General features: G+C 43.0%; 1 protein-coding gene across 4 annotated transcripts in view; it reads right to left on the bottom strand.

The window, feature by feature from the left end:
- The window catches only part of ULK4 (unc-51 like kinase 4), a 514,736-nt gene that overhangs the window by 251,401 nt on the left and 235,754 nt on the right, over nt 1–27,581 (bottom strand). For 3 of the 4 annotated variants that reach the window (XM_055414560.2, XM_055414559.2, XM_088831696.1), the window contains one exon: nt 595–700. In XM_055414560.2, the coding sequence (XP_055270535.2) occupies nt 595–700 (106 nt within the window). Of the gene's footprint in view, nt 1–594; nt 701–27,581 lie in introns of those variants that run through there. The other variant, XR_008684254.2, reaches the window with a different exon arrangement.

Genomic DNA, 27,581 nt, shown 5'->3' with positions numbered 1-27,581 from the left:
CATTTATCTTTGGAAAAAAAAAACACTTTGTTGAGTGATATTGATAATGGGGTATGCTCTGCATGTGTAGGGACAGGGGTTATTTGGGAAGTTTCTGTACTGCCCATCCAATTTGGTTTTAAACCTAAAACAAAAAAAAAAATTGAACTCTTCAATTGAGCTCTTTAAAAACTTTTAAAAGTTTTTCCTTTCAGTATTACAGACATGCATAAGACATATGCATATGTAAAGCCACCCTCAACTCATCCAGTCTCATTTTCCGAGGCGATTTTGACCATATACATTTTCATTTTGATTGGCAGCAAAAAGTCTACATAGGATGTTTACATTTCCATTTCTTGATCTATTATCTGTAAGTAGTGCCTATTGATTTTGTGCCATGAACAAGAATGAATTAACTCTGAGACACTATCACAATCCAACCAGACTTCCCATTTGTGCTGGCAATATTATTGTTATTTGTAGACCTTTAAGCACCTATTTTGATTGATCAACTCTAAGCACTACTTGTTATAACTGTCTACTCTGTGAGATTAGGAAACATAAATAGGCAAAGTTCAACATAATCAAAGATGAATTCTAAGAAGCACTTACCTTGTTCGTAAAGTAGCTTCATATTCGAATCTTTGCAGGCAACCATATTGTTGAGCAATGCAACGACACTTTGCATGGTGTTAGCCAGAATGTTCTCCTGATGTTCCTGCAACAGAGTACCATTTTCATCATAACTGTACAGACACAGAGTCACATCATTACATCATAAAAAAGACAAATGGTCACATGACCGACCTCCCTTCATTCTCTGCACAAGGTTGGGTGATTATCTTTTTTCACTCGAATGGGGCAAAATTCCTCTGTGTTAAGGTCCCATCAGTGAGTCAGGTGAGCTGGGAGGCAGCGTGAACCACTCAGGGCACCAGCATGGTTGCATGCTGTCCCCTGCCCAAACGCTGAGGGACAACCACTCTGCCCTCGGGGCTTCTGATGGGCAACTAAGGAGTCAGAGTGACTGGAGGTCTAGTATGTGGAACTTAGGAAACCACACCTGAAAGTGACTTTGAGATCACAGAAGAAACACTTCTTAAAGAAATATTTCTGCAGATTTGAGAGTCAACTGCTACTGTTGCTTTCCTTCCTCACTCTTACACATGGCTGGTGATGCTGAATATGACTTATGGTAGCACTGCTTCAGTGTACTGAACTACACAGGGACCTGAAAGAGTGAACTCTGCTTTCCCTAACGCTTCACATCGCATAGCAGGGAGTACCTTTGGTCCAATTTCTCATTGACAAGATACAAAAGATAACTTCTTTCTAACTTTTTAAGGGATCCCAAAGATTTTCTTTTGAAATACTCTTAGAGTCACAGCAGAGTTGTAGATACAGCATACAGAGTCTCCATACACCCTTCACCCAGCTTCCCCTGTTAGCATCTTATCCAACCAATGTACGTTGATCAAAACTAAGGTACCACTGGTATGGTGCTAATAATAAAACTAAAGACTATTCAAATGTCACATTTTCTACTAACATCCTTTTCTGTTCCAGGATCCAGTCCAGGATCCCATGATGCACTGAGAATTAAGTCTTTTTTACAACTTTTATTTACAAAGGGCCCACTGTTCTAGGTATTTGGCTTATATCAGTGAATAAAACAGACCAAAATTTAAAAAAAAAATTTCCAAAAAAGCAGCCCCACCTTTGTGGAATTTATATGTAGCAGTGGAGGAAGACAATAATTACAGTCTATGTTAAAGGATGAAACACACTGCAAGAGGAAACAGAACAGGGAACAGCGGTTTGGGGGTGCTTCAGGGCAAGGTTACAACTTTAAACAAAGCAAGTAAGGGATACCTCCTTCAGAAGACCACATCTGACCACATCTGGACTGGAACTTTTATTATACTGCCAGATTCTATTTGCTTGTTTGTTTTAGAATAGTTACATCAACATTCATCCAGCCCAGCAATTTGTATGAGGTACTCTGCATATAAGTTAAATAAGCAGGGTAACAATATACAGCCTTGACGTACTCCTTTTCCTATCTGGAACCAGTCCGTTGTTCCATGTCCAGTTCTAACTGTTGCTTCTTGACCTGCATACAGATTTCTCAGAAGGCAGGTAAGGTGGTCTGGTATTCCCATCTCTTTAAGAATTTTCCACCATTTGTTGTAATCCACACAGTCAAAGGCTTTGGCATAGTCAATAAAGCAGAAATAGATGTTTTTCTGGAACTCTCTAGCTTTTTTGATGATTAAGCAGATGTTGGCAAGTTGATCTCTCATTCCTCTGCCTTTTCTAAATCCAGCTTGAACATCTGGAAGTTCATGGTTCATGTACTGTTGAAGTCTGCCTTGGAGAATTTTGAGCATTACTTTGCTAGCGTGTGAGATGAGTGCAATTGTGTGGCAGTTTGAACATTTTCTGGCATTGCCTTTCTTTGGGACTGGAATGAAAACTGACCTTTTCCAGTCCTGGAAACTCCTGAAAACTCCACTGCTGAGTTTTCCAAATTTTCTGGCATACTGAGTGCAGCACTTTCACAGCATCATCTTTCAGGATTTGAAATAGCTCAACTGGAATTCCATCACTTCCACTAGCTTTGTTCGTAGTGATGCTTCCTAAGGACCAGTTGACTTCCGAGATGTCTGGCTCTATGTGAATGATCACACCGTGATTATCTGGGTCATGAAGATCTTTTTTGTATAGTTCTTCTGTGTATTCTTGCTACCTCTTCTTAATATCTTCTGCTTCTGTCAAGTCCATACCATTTTTGTCCTTTATTGACAAAAAATCTCATCTTTGCATGCATTGTTCCCTTGGTGTCTCTAATTTTCTTGAAGAGATCTCTAGTCTTTCCCATTCTATTGTTTTCCTCTATTTCTTTGCATTGATCGCTCAGGAAGGCTTTCTTATCTCTTCTTGCTATTCTTTGAAATTCGGCATTCAAATGGGTATACCTTTCCTTTCCTCCTTTGCCTGTAGCTTCTCTTCTTTTCTCAGCTATTTGTAAAGCCTCGTCAAACAACCATTTTGCCTTTTTGCATCTCTTTTTCTTGGGGATGGTCTTGATCCCTGCCTCCCGTACAATGCCATGAACCTCTGTCCATAGTTCTTCAGGTACTCTGTCTAGCAGATCTAGTCCCTTGAATCTCTTTGTCACTTCCACTGTATAATCGTAAGGGATTTGACTTAGGTCATATCTGAATGGTCCAGTGATTTTCCCTACTTTCTTCAATTTAAGTCTGATTTTGGCAATAAGGCATTCACGATCTGAGCCACAGTCAGCTCCAGGTCTTGTTTCTGCTGACTGTATAGAGCATCTCCATCTTTGGCTGCAAAGAATATAATCAATCTGATTTCTGTTTTGACCATTAGGTCATCAATAACCTCAGATATGCAGATGACACCATCCTTATGGCAGAAAATGAAGAAGACTAAAGAGCCTCTTGATGAAAGTGAAAGACGAGAGTGTTGGCTTAAAACTCAACATTCAGAAAACTAAGATGATGGCATCGAGTCCCCTCACTTCATGGAAAATAGATGCGGAAACAATGGAAACAGTGAGAGACTTTATTTTCTCGGGCTTCAAAATCACTGCAGATGGTGACTGCAGCTGTGAAATTAAAAGACAACTGCTCCTTGGAAGAAAAGCTATGGCCAACCTAGACAGCATATTAAAAAGCAGAGACATGACTTTACCAACGAAGGTCCATATAGTCAAAGCTATGGTTTTTCCAGTAGTCATGTACAGATGTGAGAGTTGGACTATAAAGAAAGCTGAGCACCAAAGAATTGATGCTTTTGAACTGTGGTGTTGGAGAAGACTCTTGAGAGTTCCTTGTACAGCAAGGAGATCCAACCAGTCCATCCTAAAGGAAATCAGTCCTGAATATTCATTGGAAGGACTGATGCTGAAGCTGAGACTCCAATACTTTGACCACCTGATGCAAAGAACCGACTCACTGGAAAAGACCCTTATGCTGGGAAAGACTGAAGTCGGGAGGAGAAGGGGACGACAGAGGATGAGATGGTTGGATGGCATCGTTGATGCAATGGACATGAGTTTGAGTGGGCTCCGGGAGTTGGTGATGGACAGGGAAGGCTGATGTGCTGCAGTCCATGGGGTCACAAAGAGTCGGACATGACTGAGCGACTGAATTGAATTGACATCAATGTTCTCCAGTGTTAACGGCCTACGAGTGACATCCTCATCTGAATTTAGTATCAGTGTGATGATACCCTTTGTCCCTTCATTGTATTCCACAAATACTTACTGTGCATCTAATATCTATTTCTGGGCGGGATGGTAGAACTCCCTAGTGTTTAATAAAAGCAACTTGGATCAGTGTATTTTTACTGGTAGATATTCAAACATTTTTTTTCAAAAACATCTTAGCATCTATACTGATCCAACTTTATGTCCATTTTCCAAGAAAATCATCTAAAATGTCACAGTTTTCAAACATACTGTAACAGAATCATACAATCTCTCCTATCTTCACCTATCTTCTCTGAGCTGACTGATATCACCTTTTATACTATCTCCTCCCTCTTCTTGATCAGACTCACCAAAGTCTTGCCTATATTACTGGTCTTTTCAGGGAGCCAGATTTCCATTTTAGTCAAGAATCTACACTTGTGACTTTGAGTTGGTCACTACAAATGTATGCAATTCCCACTTCCCTTGCCTAGATACATAGGAGGATGGCCCTTTCCTGCCCACTCATACTTCAAGTTGCCCCAAAGACTGGCTGTAGCCAATTGGACTCATTTGGGCAGAAGTTTTAAGGGCTAGAGATGGCTTCACTGACCTATCCTTCCTCTGCCTTGTGACCAGTCTGGAGAGAAGATGCGCCAATAGCCCAGGCCTCAGAATGAGGACATTCAGCAGAGCTGCTCGGAGTCCCTTGATGAACACACAGTTTCCAAAACCTCACAAAAACATCAACATGGCATCGGGCTCTAAACTGCAGTCAACAGACATGTACATCCCACCAATGGGAGTCACTCTATTTCTTGAGCCTAATCATCTGCAAAAGGTTTGCTTTCCAAATATCAATGCCTGGAAAGTTCTATTCCTTAGAAACACAGATATTAAAGTGGATGTTCATGTTTGACTGTTTCACTGACACCAGCTTAAGAATATTAATGTGGAAGCATTGGGCTACCACCAATTTCATCTAATTATTCTTACAATTGGTTGGAGAGAAAGGGTGATTAATAAGCACCAAGATGACATGACATGTTACTCATGATAAAGTAGCTAACGATACAAAGGAAACTTATTCTTGTGAAGAATAAAGACAGTAATAAATCTCTTCTTTTGTTCCCATTTGGTAAAATTATACCAGTCCTGTTCAAAGGCCAGTCTGTCGGAAAATATAGGTCAGTTTTACTAGAGATAAATCCACAGTTCCTTTCATAAACATATTTTTGTGACTATACATGACTTTTCTATGCTCTTGGAAGTATTTTGGCTTGTTGAAAAGTGCTTCAGTTTTTCCTGGTGCTCAAAAGTGAGAGTCACTAAAGGCATTTTCTTTAAGTACAAAAGCCAACTTTTCAAACCTCCATCGCCCCTGAATACTAAGAGCCCAGGACTGTACCCCAGCCAATTAAGTCCTGAGACTCCTGGCCTGGAGTTTGCAGAGTCACTGCAGAAGAAGGGGCTCTGCCAGCCCCTCAGCGCTCCATCTGCAGAAGGGCATAAAGGTGTGCACTGGCTATCAAGAGCCCCCACTAACCTTATCACTGGAAATGCTCAGGGCACAGTACCTGATGCAGAGAATAGAGACCAAAGATCCTATAATCAGACTAGGAGACATGGCTCCTCTTCTATTTCAGCCATTATTCCAAACATTTGGTTTTAATTTCTTTGCTATTGATTTTTAAACCATTTATAGACTGCGAACTTTGTTCAATATAAAACAGGGGCTTTGTTAAAATTATATTCCCTTCTTCCTTCTTGTACCTACAAGAACTTCTTACTTAGTTTGAAAGAGAGAAACCATAGAACATAGTGACCACACCTGCTCAAGGCAACGATGTGGTTCTCTCGGGGAAATCAGACAGTAACTGCTGTGGTCTGGAACCTAATTTCCCCCAAAAAACAATGCTCAAGACATGAGAAGAGCAGTTGAGAAGGTGTGACTGTGAATCAAGCACATGTCTATTAATTTCTATCAAATTGAGCTATTTCATTTTTCTTAGCAGCTTTAATAAGATGTGTTCCTGCGGTCCACAACCACATTCATAGCCCACAGGGGACAAGTTATGCTCTGAAAAACATCATATTTCTTTCAAAGCCAGAGTAGAGAATTATAAGAAGGGAGAAGACATCAGGGTAAATATGTGCAGACCCTGGAAGATTAGTGTAAAAAGGAAAGGAACCACAAGTTTGATTCAAAGACCACAGGCCAGAGATGGAGGGGAGGGATAACGCTGATTAAAGGCTGTGTCTTCATCAGATGTTCCTCTAAGACAGCCCCTCTCCCTAAAGAGAGTCCCATAATCACTAACAAAACAAGGGGTCCACACCACTGATGCCCCAACACATGCAGTAAGAGCAGTGTAAGGAGACAGGGAAACATTTAATGACCCACAACAGGGCCTCTGGCACAGGGTCAGGGGCCGGGACACCAGCAGTTTCTATGCTGATGGCAGCAGAGCAGCCACGTGAGTCCAAGCATGGACAAGGCAGAAGGGAAAATATACTGATAAGGGACTACATGCTATGGGCCGTACCTCAAGCCCTCTACCTGTACCATCTCATTGAATCCTCACCAAAACTCTGGAGTGGCTACAAATCTCCCCTTCTCACAAACAAGGGCTCAGAGGTTAAGGAGGTGAAGTGTCACTCACCAAAGATCACCGAGCTTCTTGATTGTGAGGCTGGGATTCAATCTAGGAGATGGAAGGTGACCCTTTATCACCAAGCAACGCTGCCTAGTGACAACACTGACGGAGCAGGAGGGCGGAGCACAGGACATCAGCGTCACTACAGCCCATCCCAGGCTAACCAACAGGACATGAGGACCAGGACTCTGGAGCAGCGGGTGGAAAGGGACAGAAAGGCTGATTTGAAGCTGCTGTTCTAGCACTGCCCTCTCACTTCTCTGGCTACAATATGCCCAGCCCTGTGTTACCACCACTAGGACCTTCTGGCTTCAAAAGATCCCTTAATATGGATGGCCTATCATGAGCGATGCAACCTGGGAAGCAAGATGTGGGTATTTGGCAACTACAGGACAGGAAAGAATGAGCATACACACCCAAGAATGAAGTTATACAGTGGCCCCATGGTCAACAGTCACAGGACTGAGACACTCAGTGGCAGCATTAGCTGAGGGGTAAGAATGGAAGCTGAGCTGACGGGAGAAGGGGAAGCCAGCACTGTCCTCCCACAAAGACACCCAAGACGATCCTACTGCACTTGAGGATTATGATGAAAAATCTTCAATCTCTCCGTCCAGAACCCAATAAGGAGAGCTGACCTAATTTGTGTGCCAACACCATGGTGTACGGACATTTAATAAACAGGGCACTTGAGAGTTCTAATAAAACATAGCGTTTGCCAGTAGAGATAATTAGAATTGAAGCCGCAAAATTCTAGTGTTTGGCAACATAGATGAAACAACTTCATTAAGATGTACAGCCTCAGCAAATGAAAGGCAAGAGAGCACTGGACCCTGAAGAATCAGCCTTCTTGAAACTAATTGCTTCAGTGCTTAAAGAGGACAGCTCTGCAACACCAAGGGCACAGCAAGGAAATGCCGCTGGAAAGCAATCAGCCTTCCCAAAGCGCTCCCACTGTAAACACAGCGTCAGACTCCATTCCAACATATGAAGGTGGAAGTGGCACTGGAAGACTTCAGATGAAAATGTTGGGCTGGGGTCTCAACAGTCAAGGGAGGGGATACCTCTAATGATCAACAGTAACAATGAACCGTGGTCACCCTCTTCTGCCCTTGGTGTGGGCTGGAACTCAAAAGACAACACATCAGAAGACAAGAACTGATCCCGGGAGGTCAGGAAGGAGCCACCGAGAGAATGAGAAGTAGAAGCACACGCAAATGACACGGAACATCCATGACCTCTCTGAAATGAACACACAGCATATCCCATTCAGCACACATGTTCAGATTACATTTAGGGGTGGGGTGGGGGGGCGGGCTTATGTTGCTGTGCTACCTGTCCCTGGACTGTGCAGGCACTTGCACTTGATACAGAGGTGTTACCACAAGACACAGGGTGGCATCAACCCACGATCCTTTTCATATCTTCTCCTGCATGGCCAGACTCCTAGAGATCTGCAGCCTGCAGAAAGGAGCCTGCATCATGGAACCGTATACACTACCATATGTAACACAGAAAGCCAGAGGGAATTCGCTGTATGACTCAGGGAGCTAAAACCAGTGCTCTGTGACAACCTGGAGGGGTGGGGTGGGATGGGAGGAGACACAAGAGGGAGGGGACATGTGTATACCTGTGGCTGATTCATGGTGATGGATGGAAGAAACCAACACAATATTTGTAATGTAATTGTCCTCCAATTAAAAATTAAAATTTTTTAGAAAAAGGAGACTGCAGAGCACCCAAACAACATTGAGTCCACATGTGGGGAGAAGGACACTTTATTATTGAGTTTTCCACAAGGCTGTTTCACCAGCAGTGCTAACTTGATGGAATCTAAACTGAGATCAGCTCCTTTGCCCTTACTCTTCCTCTTTTCTGTTTTGCATTTTAATAAACCCTCCAATCTGCCCAGCTACCCAGCCACGCATCTTCGAATCACCAGAGACGACTGCCTCTACTCCCGTCTCCCACATGCAACCAGCCACAGCAGCCCCCTGGTTGTCCCCGAGCCCCCCCTTCAGTCTGCTTTCCACCCCCACTGCCATCTCTCAATTTGTCTCTATCCCTGGCCTCACCGCCCTGATGGCTGACAGCTACTGCTTTCGAAAGTGGCAGAGACTTGTCTGCGCTCCCGGGGCTGACATCTGGGGCCGCGAGGTCTGGGGAGTGAGTGTGCTAGAGGTCATAGTAGATCCAGGACGGAGGGAGGGCCATTGATTCCCACAGTCCAGTTTGTTCAAAGTCCCAGCGGGATCCCAAGGCCTGAGAGTGGGAGAAAACCACGGGAACCAGGAGATGACAGAGCAAGGCAGATCCAACGCCTTGGGGACAGTGTAATTTAAAATGAACTCACTCATGTACCTCATAAATATGTTTGAGTGTTAGTCGCTCAGTTGTGTCTGACTCTTTGGGACCCCAGGGACTGTAGCCTGCGCCAGGCTCCTCTGTCCATGGAATTTTCCCTCATAAATATATACATGGGATTTCCTGGGAAGAAAGGACAGGATTTGGGGGTCCAAAGTGGGACTGTTTGGGGTGTGAGGGAGCTGGTGTTTGGCCTCTGCTTTGCCAGCTGTGAAGCAGTTACCCAGCTCCTCTGCCCTGTGGTCGGGATTTCATGAGACTTAGCAGGCTCTGAGAAGACTCAGTGGGATCAGGGAAGGGGACCTGGAAAGGGTCTTCTTCCACATGTAGACAAAACCATATGGTGCTCTCGGCCTACGAGCCTGGCCGCATAAAATTACCTCCCTTCTTTTAGTTGGATCTCCCTCCATCTTTCTGGTTAGGGACATGAGAGAGGAGAGTTTCAGATGGATTTTAAATGTGACTGACAGGTACGTGGAGGTCCTCTAGCAGCAAATACAAGTTATTATTAGTGATGCACTCCAGTTGGCGCAGATGGGGGTCTGGGTCAACTGGAGCCACCTGTCAATCGGTGTGCCCACGCAGCTCGAGGGTCCTGGTCTGTGTAACACCCCTGGCCGAAAGCTGCGGATGCCCTTCCAGTAGGTTAACGCGTCACTTAGTTTCCCCGGCCCTGCCCTCTCACATTATTTAGGCTTCCAGCAGGAAGATTCCATCCTCTGGGCTCCCAATAGGGCCCACGGCCTCAAGGCAGATATAGTGGGCTAGGGCCAATGCTGTTCAGGAGGGAGAACCCTGGCCACAGAGCCAAAGGCAAGCAGCCAGGACCATGCACCCAGGGATGGACAGTGTCCCCTTTGTGTGTCTGCCTGCAGTATTGACAGGCAGGCCCCTCCTGACCCACAACATGCTTTCTGAGCTAAGTACAGGCTGGCAGGAGAGGGATGGAAGAGAAAGAAAAAGTCCAAGTGTGCATCCAGACACAAAACCCTTTCTGCCTTCTTCTAGCACCCCTGCCACAGTCCAAAGTGAAAACAACAAGAATAGCAATAAAAAACAATGATAAAGGTTTGGCAAACAGATTTATTCTTAAAAATTCAGGCCAGATGCCGTCTGCTGTGGCTGGGGGTGGCAGGGGAGGCCACCTTTCTCGTGTCGCATGACGTTTCCACCACCATCCTGTGCCTGCCTTCATCACAGCACCTGCCACAACCCCTGAACTGTTGTTCATCCATTCCTGGATCAACGCTGAGCTCTCTGGGGGCAGAATTGGGACTTTTAGCCAGGTCTCCAGAGCCAAGGCGTGGTGGCTGGTATGCAGCGGCCTCTGGTGAATTACAGAAATGCTCCATGTTGCTTATATATTGAACACAGCTGGGGAAACGATATATGGCTTGTGGGATGCTCCTTCGAGAAATGAACTTGTCAGCAACTAGAAACCGCCTTCAATCAAGCAATCGATAAATATTTATGGAGCACCTAAAATTTGCTATTTAATGGTGTGAAACAGAACTGCACAAGGATAAAAAATGATCTCTCTCAAAATGTTTTCAATCAGTATCTTATTTACTTTTGAATAATGTTTGCAGTAAGGGAAACATTCAGATCTTTTGACTTCAAATGAAATTCATAAGAATCTCTTGCCTGCTGCGTATGTATCAAGTACTCATGAAGCACTTGCATCCACATGGAAGATGTACACTCTGAAATTTTGAAAGACCTTGATACAGTTTTAATAGGACCCTCCATTAAAGGTAACTGCTCACCCATACAAATAAGTGTCCCATTCAAAAGAAAGAAAATATTACATAAGGCAAAAATGAATGAAAACATCAGCACACAGAATTATCATAAGACAGTTTCCAACTACAGATCTCTTGACTATGGGAGTTTTCCATGTGTTGGTACTCACAGATCCTATCTCAAAGTAGTACTAGTAAGTCCTACGGGAAAAAGAAATTAGTGGGAATTGACTGGAAGCTCATTTAAACCTACGGTTTTGAGGCACATGAAGGAGCAATGCAATAAGCAAAAAGAAAACTGAGCTTAAAAAAAGAGCTTCTTGGCCTGCCCCATTATTCACCAGCTGGCAAACCCGGAACAAAGCAAGAATCATACTGCCAGACTTTGGAAGAATCTTAGAGAATTTTCTAGGTCAATCATTTGATTTTAAATATAAAGAAAGAGAAGCCCTGAGAAAAGAACAGAGGAACAGAGCCTGGACTTAAACTCAGAAGTGCATCTTCCTTTTCCATTACCTCGTTTTGCCCTCCCAACTTAAAAAATCAAATCAGGAAATGGATAAGGAAGATGTGGTACATATACTACTCAGCCATAAAAAAGAATGAAATAATGTCATTTGCAGCAACATGGATGCAACCAGAGATCATCATACTAAGTGAAGAAGTGAGAGAAAGACAAATATATCACTTATATATTGAATTTAAAATATGACACAAATGAACCTATCTATGCAACAGGCTCTCAGACAGAGAGAACAGACTTGTGGCTGCCAGGGTCTGGGGAGGGACTGAGGGGGAGTTTGGGGATAGCATATGCAAACTATTTATATAGACTAGATAAACAACAAGGTCCATACAGTAGGTATAGCACACAGAACTATATTCAATATCCTATGAAAAATCATAATGGGAAAAAATACAAAAAAAGACTGTATATAATTGAATCACTTTGTTGTACAGAATGAAAACTGGCACAACACTGTAAATCAACTATACTTTAATAAAAATAATAAAGATCACATCAGGGTATGCAGAATCAAAGAGGCAGCTTTTAAAGTGGATAAAATCTGTGTGCACACTGTACAAGTAATACTTGAAGCATTGCTCCCGGGGGCTGCAGGCCCAGTTGTCCTTAACACCTTCTATGACAGGTCAGTGCTTATCCTTGAACAGCACGTGGTAGGTGGGCTGCTGCTGCTGCTGCTAAGTCACTTCAGTCGTGTCCGACTCTGTGTGACCCCACAGACAGAAGCCCACCAGGCTCCCCCGTCCCTGGGACTCTCCAGGCAAGAACACTGGAGTGGGTTGCCATTGCCTTCTCCAATGTGTGAAAGTGAAAAGTGAAAGTGAAGTCGCTCAGTCGTGTCCGACCCTTAGCGACCCCACGGACTGCAGCCTACCAGGCTCCTCCATCCATGGGAGTTTCCAGGCAAGAGTACTGGAGTGGCTTGCCATTGCCTTCTCCTCACTGAACAAATGAGAAAACCTTAACCTACTGACCCCCAGGCCCCCAAAGCAAATACTTCCTGGATCTGATAGGATTTTTGTTGCAGAGGGCCATCTCTAAATAGAAGATAGAAGAACCAAGTCACTTCACACAGCATAAAGGAACACCTTTTCCCAATAAGTTATTCTGAGCAGGTAACAAATCAGATACCAGGGAAATTGCAAACACATATATGTGATGTTTAAAAATCCGCAGCATAAGGCAGTCCAGATCTCTGTCACTCACCCCAGAATTTGCTGCACTGGGTATTTTATGCATGATCACACTTCTGTTGTCAATCTCCATAATGGAGGGCAATCAGTTTTCCTTTTCTTAGACTCTAGTTAATAACAGCAATATCTGTATAAACACATTGGAACATTTGATAAGCTCATTTTGGGCCACACAGTGATAAAAACTATAACATCTTGGAGAATAAATTGGCAGCATGCAATGGGATAAAATCATCTCAGGAATTTTTCATCTCCTATATGGGATGTTGTGCCCTTATTGGCATTTTAAAAAATTAACTGGAGTTGGAAAATGCCCTAGATTCAAGCATAAACGAGGCAATGTTAATGTGGGCCATGATGGACCACCACAGGGGGATCAAAGGGTCTTTTGCTGGGTAAAGGTTTGACAGAAAGGATCAACAAATCAGCAGACCCTGAACATATGCAGGGCATGGGCTGGGCAACAGGAAGTGTCAGGAGTCTGACCAACTTGACCAGGGGAGAAAGTGACGGTAAACTGGTCAGTGTCCATTTCTGAAGTCGAAAAGAGAATAAGAACTTAAATTCCATACAGCAAGCCAGACTAGAGGTCAAAGAGCTGTGAGACATCAGCCAACCCTCCCCTTTGTTATCTATTCTGCGACAAACACCCTTGGCCGCCCTGGCTCTATGCTAGGCTTCCCAGCCTCCTGCTCGGAGTGCCCATTTGGACATGGCATTGTCTCTGCATGAGTGCAACAGTCCAACCAGTCCAAGACAAGTCCTTGCAGCTCAGGAATGAGGGAGTGAGGAGGAGGGGAAAGGGAAAGCTATGGTGTTTTCATATTTTTAACTCCTATAGCTCAATAAACGAACTTCAGCTTGAAGGGCTTAGATGTCAAATTGGCATCATTAAATTTTTCTCATGCAAGGCTGAGAAAAAAAACCCAGAAATCAGAATGAGTCCTAAGAACAAGGGGAGGGCAGAAGGATGGGAGGGAGGACGGAAAGAAGGGAGACAGAATAGGGAGGGAGAGAGGATGGGAAGGAAGAAAAGAGAGTCAGAAAATATTTTCCCAAGAAGAAAAGTGAACCCAGTAGGGCTGAGCTGGGGGTGTCAGCCCTCGTCTGCATCACCAGGCAGCTGCTCACATCCACCCGGAATGCACAGTGAGTCACAGGCCCAGCACTAGTCCAGCCTCTGGGTGCCTCGCAGTAAACCCTGAGCAGCGTTTCAGAGAGCGGGGCACAGAGACAGAGCTCCGGTCCCCGCAGAGCCCTTCACTCCTGCTGGGATGCACGTCGGGAACTTGTGTTGGCGTGCGGTGAACAGGGAGGGGTGCTTATCCTTGGGAGATGCCCCTGGGCTTCAGAGGCACATAGAACCCACTCTCGGAAGCCTGGGTTTTATTATTTGCCAGGCTAACTGGTTAAACTCGGAATCTCATCTCTCAGAGCACAAGTAGCAGATTAAGCCAACCAACAACCCAACACAACTGTTTAGGAGGCAGGAGAAATCATTCACGGAGCTCCCGTTCTGAAACATTTCACATTAACGATGCTCTGGAGTTCAACAAAACATGGGCCCTGCTCCCAGCAGGGCTCTGCCTTCCACCAGAGAGGCCGAGAGCAATGACTCTAAGCCACGTCGTCCAAGTCACTGTCACCAGATCCAACAAGGGCAGAGAAAGAGGCAAAACCTCAGGTAGCTGGAAACACGCTGTCTAAAGCCATACAGAGGACAGGGAGCCTTTCCCCTAGGGCGGCTCTGAGGGGCAGAGTGCCCAGCGGTTGCCTCATCAGGTGCAGGGCTGTGAGTGGCACTGGAAGCCAGCAGCGGCAGGGGCTGGGGAAAGGGGGTAAGCACCGCCTTCTGTGGATGCAGAAATGGATTCCCGGGAAGAAATGATCTGCCCGGAGACTCTAGCTAAGGTCTTTCTGTTCCCTAACATCCTTTGATGTTAAACCCAATGCTATGTCTTTACAGATGAATGTTTGAATGAGAGGTTCAGTTCACTTCAGTTGCTCAGTTGTGTCCAACTCTTTACGACCCCATGAACCACAGCACGCCAGGCCTCCCTGTCCATCACCAACTCCCGGAGTTCACTCAAACTCACCTCCATCGAGCCGGTGATGCCATCCAGCCATCTCATTCTCTATCGTTCCCATCTCCTCCCGCCCCCAATCCCTCTCAGCATCAGAGTCTTTTCCAGTGAGTCAACTCTTCTCATGAGATGGCCAAAGTATTGGAGCTTCAGCTTTAGCATCAGTCCTTCCAATGAACACCCAGGATTGATCGTGTTTAGAATGGACTGGTTGGATCTCCTTGCAGTCCAAGGGACTCTCAAGAGTCTTCTCCAGCACCACAGTTCAAAAGAATCAATTCTTCAGTGATCAGCTTTCTTCACAGTCCAACTCTCACATCCATACATGAGAGGTTAAACAACATCAAATGATAACAATTTCTAAGCTTTGTGATTATAATCCAAAACCATTCTGCACCATCTCAAATATTTCTCGGTGGATTATGGCAAAGATCAAACCTAAAGGAAATCAACCCTGAATATTCATTGGAAGGACTGATGCTGAAGCTCCAATACTCTGGCCACCTGACGCGAAGAGTCGACTCATTAGAAGAGACCTTGATGCTGGGAAAAATTCACGGCAAGAGGAGAAGGGGACAACAGAGGATGAGATGGTTGGATGGCATCACCAACTCAATGAACATGAGTCTGAGAAAGCTCTGGGAGATGGTGAAGGACAGGGAGGCCTGGTGAGGTGCAGTCCATGGGGTTGCAGAGAGTCGGACACAACTGAGCGATTGAACAACAAATGACAAAGAACACTCAGTCAGTTTTAGCGCCTGACTGGCATCCCCCATCCACCCATGCCCAGATGCTCACTGATCAACCCAAGAACAACATAAAGGTGTGATATAAGGTGAAAAGAAAAATCCTCAGAATCTTGCTTTTTTTCTTTAGACCCCTAAAAGGATGCCACAGAGCAGAATCCAGCTGAGTTACTATGAAGGCCAACTATGACATGTAAATGTTAGAAGGGAAGGAGAAAAGAGTATGTTTATGAATTACTGTCCTCTTAATCACAGGGTTTTATAACACAGAAAACAAACCTGACTTGAAGAGAATAAACAAATGATTCTAAGATACCACACTGAAGAAAAAAGGTTTTAATGTGACACTGCATAAATTTTAAAACATACAAATTCATACACTCACACAGACATACACAAAACTATGTTTACCAAGTACTATGTGAACAATCTGTTGGTTATTCATCATTCTGAGTAGCCTGCCCAACTGATATCCTCCTGTATTACAGAAATAGAGTATATTATTTTGAAGAAGGTAAAAAATGAAAAATCTCCGCACACAACTGAATGTCACTCCGTCAACAATCTGTACTGAAGACCAGCATATGTCAGGCCCACCCTGGATCCTGATGAAGCGCCCCAAACATGCCCCAAGACACCTGCCACTGGGTAGCTGCCCATCCAGTGGGTGGGCAGGGCAGACAGAACAGTAAGGGGCAGTGTGCCATGTCAAGGGCAAGTCCCTCTCTTAGCACCCCAGGAAGTGAGACGTTGAAAAACTGAGATGATGAGAGAAGATTTTAGGAAGGAGATTTTAGAATGGAGCTGGGCAGGAAGAAATAGCAGCCTTGGGGAGATCTAGAACCTGAAGAAGAGCAGAGACCCTGTGACTTAGGAACACGCAGTTGAGAGACATCAGATGTTACGAGCACACACTGGGGCCAATCACTCTCAACACTCAGCTAAGAGTGTTGCAACACGTAACATGTGCTTACGCTCAGTCCTGTCTGATTCTTTGCAACCCCCTGGACTGCAGCCTGCCAGGCTCCACTGCCAATGGAATTTTCCAGGCAAGAATACTCGAGTGGGTTGCCATTTCCTCCTCCAGGCGATCTTCCCGACTCAAGGAGTCAATCTGCATTTCGTGTCTCCTTCATTGGCAGGCACATACTTTACCACTGAGCCACCTGGGAAGCCCCTCGACTTTTGCAATCCACACTAAATCTTGCTTTACACTAAGTGCCCAGGATACTGATTTCTTGGGGATTCGCTGGAATTAAAAGCAAACTAGAAATACACTGTCACGATGACTCATGGATACGAGTTATATCATCTCTGCACACAGTGGGGAGGAGTGGTGGCATGTCACCCTCATGGGCAGTTCACAGGGCTCACTCCAGCTCAGTTCAGCTCAGCTCCAATCACCCTTCATCACCTGGCCTCCACCCTGTGGACCTCTGACTTCAGACCAAGTCTAAATTCACTACATTCTACCTCTCTGGCTGTAAAGGTCAACTCTCACCCTTTAGTCACAGGAAACAGAGGGGGCAAAATTCCTTCTGGAGGTTTGTTAAGGCAAACGGACTCCTAACTGAACTTCTACCATGAGCAGAAGGCTAACACTACTATTGATTCCGTTACTGTCTACAAATATGATTAGCCGTGGATATACTTGATGGTACAGGGATAACCAGATGGATTCTTATGAATTCTCAGAGCCTCTGCACTTCAGGGACAGTCATCAGTATGTCTGAGTTTTTGTTTTCAACTATAACACCAAACTTCTGTCTGAAAACTCTCAGATAATGATACATACGGCTTTCAAGAGATGAGGTTAGAAAAAGGATATATGATATTCTGGATGTGAGATGCCAATATCAAATAGCAGAAATGAAAGAAGAACATGTTATTAGCTATTTTTGTTTCTTAATGGAACTTGCCAGCTTCTGTGTGCTCCCCAGAAATGCCTCAAGAGTTGCACTGTGGCCGGAAGCCTAAATGAGGTCTCAGAAAAGATAATGGAGCTTTAATGATGGAAACAGTAAGAAAATTAAATCTAATCATGTTCCATTAAGCATACTCTTAGCTCCCATTTTTACCAAATTATTTTATGATGATTTCGCCTCTGTCTATTGAAACAACCTTTTACAGCAATTTGATTTGCAAGCATAAACAAGTCTCGTTTATTTTCTACTATGAAACCCAGTGGGATTAATAAGATGAGATGGATCATCTAAAATTTTACCCATTCTAGCAATCAGGAAGTAACCATTCAGACAGATGAATACTTTGTTTTATATTTATTTGGGAGGAAAACATTACACTCTAATTAGAGTCATATTCAACAGTAATGTATCACATGCTTAGACAACATTCAGCCAGGCAGCTCCTCCTAGACCAGACTTGAAAGGGAGCCACAGTCATCCCCCATCAGGAGCTGGTGGCTCCCACACTACTGGTCACTTCACCTTCTCAGGCCTTTAGTCCCCATGCCTGCCCTCCCTCCCGCTCTGTGACGTGCTGCTATCCTGTTCAGAGTCTTGCGTTATTAGTGACCAGAAGTGCAGGACTGTTTTGCTTCCACTCCTGCATAGCCATCTAGTTGTGAGTCCCTGAGTGCGTGAGTTGTGAACAAACACATTATCTGCTGAGGGGCACGCAAATGACTATCAACAATCACGCATTCTGTCATGGGACACTGTGAGGAAGATGGGAGAGGTAATTCATTCTGGACTCTGCAGAGAACAGAAGTGCCTGTCCAAATAGGCAGGTGGGGTTTCAAATATTCTTTCCAAAGCATGTTTATTTGCACAATGTGTCATGATGAAAAAGATATAAAACTTAACTAGAATCACAATTTGCTAATTAAATGAGTCTCTGGGCCAAATCCTGACGGATACTATCAAGAAATAAAGAATCTGGGAGGAAAAATTCTTATTTAGAAAGACTGGTATCCATGGAAGAAGAGGTTGGGGAAACAGTATATGATCACCAGACATAAATTTATACCAGTTTTCTATTCTAACTTTGTATTAAGGTCTGAAGAGAAAGAACAAAAAACATAAAAGACAAAATAACAATGAAACAATTTTAACTACAGAGATCATAAAATGTAATAAGTTCATAATGACTGCTAATATGCAAACACCCAAGGGACTTCCCTGGTGGTCCAGTGGCTATGACTCCACACTCCCAAAGCAAGCGGGCCGGGTTCGATCCCTGGTCAGGGAACTAGATCCCACATGCCACAGCTAAAGTTCCCACGTGCCGTAACGAAAACCCAGCAAAGCCAAACAAATACACAAAGATAAATATTTTCAAAAATATGTAAATACCCAATAACATAGCAACAACTTCCAGAAATCAGGAGAAATTAAGACAAACACATGGAAACACACTGATAATGTGTTACGACATACCACCTCCTTTCATCTAAGCTAGGACACCGGTATGGCTATGCACAACAACGCGCTCCATAAACTTCATCTTAGAGGTGTATGTCAAATTCCAAACTCTATAGAGAACGACAGAACAATTTTCAAGCATACGCAGAGAATTCATGAAAATTCACCATAGCAGGCAGAAAGAAAATGTCAATAAATTTTGCCCCAAATAAAAATTCTTCAGTGCAATTATTCAATACTATTAATTAATTTAAAAACCAAACAAGTTTTTCTTAAATGACATTTTCAAACCCTTGAGGGAAATAAAGACCCAAACTGCAAAGGCTTATGAAAATAATGGTAAAGAAAACATAAAATATTAGTATCTATGGAATACTGCTCAATTTATCAGAGGAAAATATGCAGCATTAGATAACTGCAACAAAAAAAAATACACATATACTCAATTTTTAAAAGCTAAGGAAAACATGAAGTTACCAAGACAAAGCAAAAGGATGGAATTCAAAATGATAAAAGAATTTAATGAGTGAGGATACTTCTGTCTCGAGTAGGATATAATACGTCACATAGGCCAAAAATATCACCTTAAAACAACTAGAAAACTCCAGGAAAATTACAAAATCAAATTTGTACAGATAACAGAGAGCTACAAGAGCACCAAGAAGTGAACTAAAATTCCAGAAAGCAGAAAACTTTCCCAGGATGAACTGATGCTTCCAAATATTTCCCTCCCAGGGGCATTTGCTGGTTCTGGATGCTGGCTGAAAATTAGTTCGGTACCTACTAAGGGCATGAGAAACCAGCAACAATTTTAAAGGTTGTACAGGGATGGAATGACAAATGGGAAACTTGGGAGAGCTCAGATGTGAAAGCAGTATCCCCAGAAGACATCTGATGGATTCTGAAACTGCACAAGGCTAGTAAGCTGAGCAGAAAGTCTGTAAAGACTGAGCAAAATTTCCCACAGTCAGTGGTACAGGCATGCTGCTGCTGCTAAGTCACTTCAGTCGTGTCCTACTCTGTGCTACCCCATAGACGGCAGCCCACCAGGCTCCCCTGGCCCTGGGATTCTCCAGGCAAGAATACTGGAGTGGGTTGTCATTTCCTTCTCCAACGCATGAAAGTGAAAGTGAAGAGCTATTGCGAGTTCAGTTTCTGACTATCACAAAAACACAAATACCACAATAAATCAGGTCACACAAATGTTTTTGGTGTAACAGGGCATGTGGAAGTCATTCATGCTACAGTCTATTGTGCAAAGCATTATGTCTAAAAAAAACAATGCATTTCCTTAATTTTAAAATACTTTATCACCAAAAAACACTATCTGAACCTTCAGCAAGTCATTATCTTTTTGCTGGTGGAGGGCGGGGCCTTGATGTTGATTGCTGCTGACTGGTCATGACTGTGGTTGCTGAAGGTCAGGGTGGCTGTGACAATATCTTAAAACGACAATGAGGCTTTGCAGCATCAATGGATCCTCCCGTTCACAAACGATTTCTCTGTAGCTTGCCATTCTGTTTTGAGAGCATTTTACCCACGGAAGTTCTTTCAAAATTGGAGTCAGTCTTCTCAAATCCCACTACTCCTTTATCAACTAAGTCCTCTATTGTCATTTAACAATCTTCTCAGCATCTTCACCAGGAGTAGATTCCATCTCAAGAAACCACTTTCTCTGCTCACCTACAAGAAGGAACTTCTCAGCCATGGAAGTTCAATCATGAGATTGCCGCAATTCTATCACATCTTCAAGCTCCACTTCCAGTTCTCTTGCTGTTTCCGCTACATCAGCAGTTACTTCTCTCACTGAGTCATGAACTTAGTCATCCACGAAGGTTGGAACCAACTTCTTTCCAACTCCTCTTCATACTGGTATTTTGACCTCTTCCCATGAATCATGAATGATCTTAATGGCATCCAGAGCGGTAAATCTTTCCCAGGTTTTCAAATGACTTTTGCCCAGACCCTTCAGAAGGTTCACTACCTATGGCAGTTACAGCCCTATGAAATGCCTTTTATAAAGAATAAAACTTAACAGATGTTCACAAGGGGTCTCAACAGGGCTACAGTCAAGGTGTTGAGAGGGCCAAGTTCCTTCTGGACACTCAAGAGGAAAACCTCGTTGAATCAACCAGGTTGTAAAGGCCTCCTGCATTTGTTGGTTTATATTCCCTTTTTCACATCACTTCAACCTCTGCTTTCACCATCTTACCTCCTTTTCTGACTCTACTGCCTCCCTTCTTCCCTTATAAAACCTTTGTGATTACACTGGACTACCCAGATACTCCATAATAGTCTCTCCATCTCAAGAGCCTTAACCCCATCTGCAAAGTCCCTTTTTATCATGCACACACGCTCGGTCACTGAGTCATGTCCAACTCTTTGTGACACCATGGACTGTAGCCCGCCAGGCTCCTCTGTCCACGGGATTTCCCAGGCAAGAATACCGGAGTGGGTTGCCATTTCCTCCTCCAGTGGATCTTTCCCACCCAGGGATCCAACCTGTGTCTCCTACACTGGCAGGCAGATTCTTCACCACTGAGCCACCTGGGAAGTCCTCCCTTTTGTCATAAAGGGTAACATATTCACAGGTCCTGAGGATTAGGAAGTGGATGCCTTGAGGCTGGGGAATATGACTGCCAACCACAGCAGAAGGGGAGGAATAGCCATGGGTCAGCAACTATCAAAGTTTGCCATCCTCTATCTATATTCCCCCACCACTCATCAGGTTCATTCCCTCCCCTCTACAAGTGTCATAAAGGAAAGGAAAACAAGTGCTTTCTTTGTATTTGACTATGAAAAAAAAGACTGTCTTCTAAAAACTAAATAAAGACTTAAAAGTTAGAATTACTCCTTGATCCATGGGCTGCAGAATCGATGCTGTGTTAGCAGGCATGAAAACAATGTTAATCTGGTTGTACATCTCCATCAAAGCTCTTAGGTGACTAGGTGCACTGTCAATGAGCAGTAACGTATTTTGAAATGAAAATTTTTTCCTGAGGTCTTAACAGTAGGCATAAAAAAATTTAGCAAATCACATTGGAAACAGATGTGTTGTCATCCAAGCTTTTCTGTTGCACTTATAGAGCACAGGTGAAACATTTAGCCTAATCCTTAAGGGCCCTAGGATTTTTGAAATGGTAAATGAGCACTGGCTTTGACTTAAAGTCACCAGCTTCATCAGCTCCTAACAAGACAGTCCGTCTGTCCTTTGAAGCTTTGAAGTCAGGCACTGACTTCTCTCTAGTTAGGAAAGTCCTAGATGACATCTTCCAGGAGAAGGCTGCTCTGTCTACACTGAAAATGTATCGATTCTTCTGGGTAACAAGCTGCAGCTTCTACATCAGCACTTGCTGCTCATGTTGCACGTCTATGTTACAAAGACGTTAAACCCCATCAACCATCTCTGCTAGCTTCAAATTTTTCTTCCGCAGCTTTCTCACCTCTCTCAGCCTTCCTCGAACTCAAGAGCATTCAGGCCTGACTCTGGGTTAGGTGGCCGAAGGGAATGTTGGGGCTAGTTTCATCTTCCATCCAGACCATTCATACATTCTCCACATCAGCACTAAAGCAGCTTGCTTTCTTAGCATTCATGTGTTCAGTGGAGTAGCACTTCTAATATAGTAGCACTTTTCCTTTGCATTCACAACTTGGCTGTTTGACAAAAGGCCCAACGTTCAACCCATCACAGGGTTCAGTACGCTTTCCTCAGCAAGTTCAGTCACGTCCAGCTTTTGATTTACAGTTGAGAGACATGTGACTTGTCCTTTCACCTGAACACTTAGAGGCCACTGTAAGATTATTAACTGACCTAACATCAATACTGCTTTCTCAGGGAACACAGAGGCTTGAAGAGAGGGAAAGAGATGGGGGAGCCACTGGTCACTGGAGCAGTCAGAAGACACACAACATTTTATCAATCAGGTTTACGATCTCCCAGGTGCATGGTCGGTGATATCCCAAAACCATTACAACAGCAACAGCAAAGATCACTGATCACTGTAACAAGTAAAATAATAAAAAAAGTTTGAAATAGTGTGAGAATGACCAAAATGTGACACAAAGACAGTGAAGTCAGCAAAAAGAAAAAATAAAGGCCACTGGAAAAATGGCACTGATAGACTTGCTCCTCACCAAGTCACAGACTTTTATTCTCTAACTCCATTTACATTTGATTAAAATTTTATTTCCACAATTACCACTTTTTGTTTCCCTGCTGAACTTTTTCAGTCTCTTTTCTGATCATCCACTTTTGTATTAATAAAACATCCCGTGGGTTTATCACTGGGAGATGATGAGGATACACGACTACACACTTTGCTGTCTAAGCCTGAACTGATACACAGTGACAAATCACCAACACACTTTGTGATGGGCCACTCATCGTCACGGAGCACCTGTTATTCGCTTAGCTAAGTGTTGATTAAAGAGCCAGCAGAGAATTGTGTACTTAATGCAATTGCTCACAGTTTATATACCACCGTAAGTGAAATCTCAGTTGTTGCTAGGAAACTGGAATTACTTAACTAAACCATGGTAATTAAAATTCATGCACACTGGAATCACGCAAAGAAATTCACTTCATATCTAAAACAGAAATGATACAGAGAGACCCACACCCTGACCTTCTCCAGGGCATCTTCCCAACCCAGGGATTGAACTCAGGTCACCTGCATTGCAGGTGGATTCTTTATCTTCTGAGACACCAGGGAAGCCCAGAAACAAACACAGAATACACTAAATGGTAAGTCCAATTATCTCTGGGTACATGGTTATAGCTAATTTCTATTCTTTGGGCTTTTCTGTGTATTTTAGTTATCATACAATGAAGATCTAAATGTAACACTGTACAGAAAGGAAAATCAATTATTATATCTAAAGGACAACAGTAAGTGGTGCTAGTGGTAAAGAACCCGCCTGCCAATGCAGAAGATATAAGAGACACAGGTTCAATTCCTGCATGGAGAAGATCCCCTGGAGAAGGGAATAGCAATCCACCAGTATCCTCGCCTGGGAAATTTCATGGACAGAGGAGCCTGGCAGGCTACAGTCCATGGGGCTGCAAAGAGTAGAACATGACTGAAGCAACTTAGCACACACAGTAAGTTTTTTAAGGTGGTGATCCAGGGTGTTATCGTTTCCTGGTGTAGAACACATAGAGCTTTAAACTCATACAAACCAGCAGAGATCAGAACATGACGATTTTTTCCATGATTTTCCTTAGGTAAATACTGATTAAATGTCACAGTGACTAACTGATCTAATGCCAGTAAATATGTTCTAGTTTATTTCCTTTTCCAGGGAACAGACTATGACATTTACTTCCTCTTCCCAAGTTCTTTGACTCCTAAAGCAGAGATGGGTTCCATAAATGTACTGCAACATTTAACGAGGGGGGGAAAGTCATTGCTCATTTCTCTACATATTTACATCATAAAAATTATCTGGCATAAATTATTTCTGCTCAATAATATAAGTGCAGTGAGTTTGCCTGAGAAAGTATCAGAGGAAAAATGTGGATGTGTGCATGTCAACAAGTATGCAAATGTGTACATACTTTGTACACACATGGTCAAGGCACAAAACAACACAATGAAACAGAAACTCCTACTACCCTTGGCTTGGCATAGGAGTTTATCAAACTCTACCCACAGATCATGGCAAGTGTTTTACCCTAGAACGACTCCTCAATTTGAAATGTAAGAGAGGAAATACGTGCAGAAATAATAGTGTACAACATAATATTACCATTAAGTTGACTAACACAATTGTTTTCTGGTAGGCACATTAAAAGTCCCACCCTAGTTTTCTGGTGAGTGTATTTTTCTTAAGCAACTAGTATCACAAATTTCATTAATGACGGACAAACTAGCCACACACAAAAAAGTACAGTCAGCTGACACTGAGTAATACATCACCATAAATCTGCGCTGCAAAACATGAATGTTGCCACAGGCCACTAAAGTCCAAATTTGTCTTCTCTTTTCAACTGAACCCAAGTCATGCATGCAAGATACAAGCCAAACTGCATGACTCAGCTGACATTTTTAATTTTGGGGTGGGGGGTGCTTCCCAAGAATGAGCTGTTAGCACTGACAATGACTCCATGGAAGTGGGATTTTAGTGCCTCAGCCATTAGAAAACAACGTGGTCCTTTAGGTAGCACACCAACTCCAAGGCTTCACCATAAGGAGTTCGTTACAGATACTGACATACGGGACGTTCCATGAAGACACTGAACAGATTACATTGTTCCCGGGAAGACATCATTCACTTCTAGGTCATAAACTATTCTGCAGCTGCTGCTGCTGCTGCTAAGTCACTTCAGTCGTGTCCAACTCTGTGCGACCCCATAGACGGCAGCCCACCAGGCTCCCCCGTCCCTGGGATTCTCCAGGCAAGAACACTGGAGTGGGTTACCATTTCCTTCTTCAATGCATGAAAGTGAAAAGTGAAAGTGAAGTCGCTCAGTTGTGTCTGACTCTTCACGACCCCGTGGACTGCAGCCTACCAGGCTCCTCTGTCCATGGGATTTTCCAGGCAAGAGTACTGGAGTGGGTTGCCATTGCCTTCTCCAAAGAAAGGTATGCTGGCATAATAAAAGGTAAGGAATTTTATTTACAGATCAGTTTTGGAAAGGGGCCACCTGTAATGCCAATCTCAGTAGAACAAAAGGTTCCCCAATGATATGCTTTCTGTCTCCCTACCCATCTGCATTTCCCCGGACTAGTGTCTCATACAATGGATGCTTCCATTTCTCTCGGAAACCATGAGTCACATAACAATCCCTTAGAAGAAACAACAGGCTTGTGTTACTGAACTTTTTCTTGTAGACCCCAACTGCCTAGGCTCTAATGAGGAAAGTTTTCTGAAAAGGAAATCTCTGAAAAGTCCCTGCAGAGAAATCAGACATCTTGGTGCCTCTCTTAATCCATTCCTGTGGTGATAATAATAATCATGGAGGAGGAAAGGGCAATCCTGGAAATGTGGCAATCTTCTCTCCCCAACAGGGACTGGCACAACACGGTAGATTTCAATGCTTCATCTCATTTGAGCAAAACCATTATTGCTCATTAAATACGTAAGGCTGACAGAAAGGATACATATGAAAATTAGAAAAAGAATGCAGAGACTGACACATTATCCTCATTTCTACATTCACAATATAATTATTGAGCATCTATTCTGTCACCAGATGCTATTCTTGTGCTAACCATATTCATACTATAATCTCAAGTCCAGGCAAGCCCTGACCTACAGTGGCTGTAGAGTTAAGTCATCATAGTGTGAGAAAATACTTCCTCATATGCCACTAAAAGTCTATTCATTGCTCTTCCTAAGAAAGCCAGAATTTACAGAACTTAAACAACCTTAATAAAGAAGGTCCAGGTTTTTACTTTTCTATAAAGTTGAGTTTTAGTAAAAATACATAACAGTACTAAAACATCTAAAGAGGAAGAATGAGGAAAAGATGAAGTGAAAGTCTAAATTTTTAAGTGTGGAACTTTCACTGCAATAGAGGTTAAATAAATTTAAGTGTGCAAGAAAGTTTGGGACAAGACCTGAATATGCATATCCCTTCACATCATGTTAAAAGTGGCTTCTTCCAAACCGTGGAGATGGATGGGCTACTTACAAAACAGGGCAGAAATGAACATTCAATAGTAACAGAGACAACAGACAAACAGTGAACAGTACAGACTCTGCAGCAAGAGGGAACCAAGGCTTACTAGCCTGTGATCCTGGGCAAGTACTTAACCTCTCTGTGCCTCCTCATTTTTCACTGCTACAGTCGGGGAGCGGGGACGAGGAAAGCTGCTTCATAAGGTTGTTACGAGGATTTGAAGTCAACATGCATAAAGTACCTTGTATATACCAAACTCCCTAAGTATGTGTTAAATCATTCAATATTGGAGAAAAACAATTTTAGATCTTTATTTCAAATCACACTCCTAAGCGAATTTTAAGTAGATTCAAAAGTCTAATGTCAAAAAATAAAATCACAATGATAAGACAGAGAGAAATGTTTTTCAAATCAGAAGTGGAGAGAGTATTTTAAAGTCTAAAATCAAAATCAAACTCTTTAGACTATATAGAGATGACTTCAAAATTATTTAAAACATCTGTTGAAAAATCAATAAACACAGCTGATAATCAAATGAAAAACTTAGCAAATATTTAGGTTATATGTGACAAAATTAACGTAATTAACATATAAAGAGCTCTTATACTATGAAAATGATAAGTATATATATCCAAAAATGGGCAAAGGCCATGAATAGGCAATCAATAGAAAAATAAATAAAATTTCTAGTAATGTCACCCATTCTTCCAGGTGCTGGGGTTTCAGTGTTGAAGATAAGAGAGTGTTCCCACTCTCATGGAGCTTAAATATTACTGAGTGAAGACACAAAGCTGATAAAGAACTAAGAAACATTTCAAAAACTGTTAAGGGCTATATTAAGAACTAAAATCGTGTGATCTGAGAGACAGTGACTTAAGTAAATACCAGGTCGGTGGGAAGAAGAACCTCCCATAAAATTAGATTTAAACTTGAATGATGCGTGGGTTTACCAGCCATATCAAGGTGAGGGGAAAGCATTTCAGGGAAATGGTCCCAAGTAGATATTAGCCTGACAATGTAAAAACAAGACAACCACCATGGTTGAAGTAGATGATGGGGTG

This window comes from Moschus berezovskii, chromosome 24 (genome assembly GCF_049115385.1).
Source record: "Moschus berezovskii isolate FMDL1 chromosome 24, NW_MosBer_1.0, whole genome shotgun sequence".
Lineage (NCBI taxonomy): Eukaryota > Metazoa > Chordata > Mammalia > Artiodactyla > Moschidae > Moschus > Moschus berezovskii.
The sequence above is the reverse complement of the archived record's forward strand: the minus strand, read 5'-3'. Positions and strand labels throughout refer to the sequence as shown.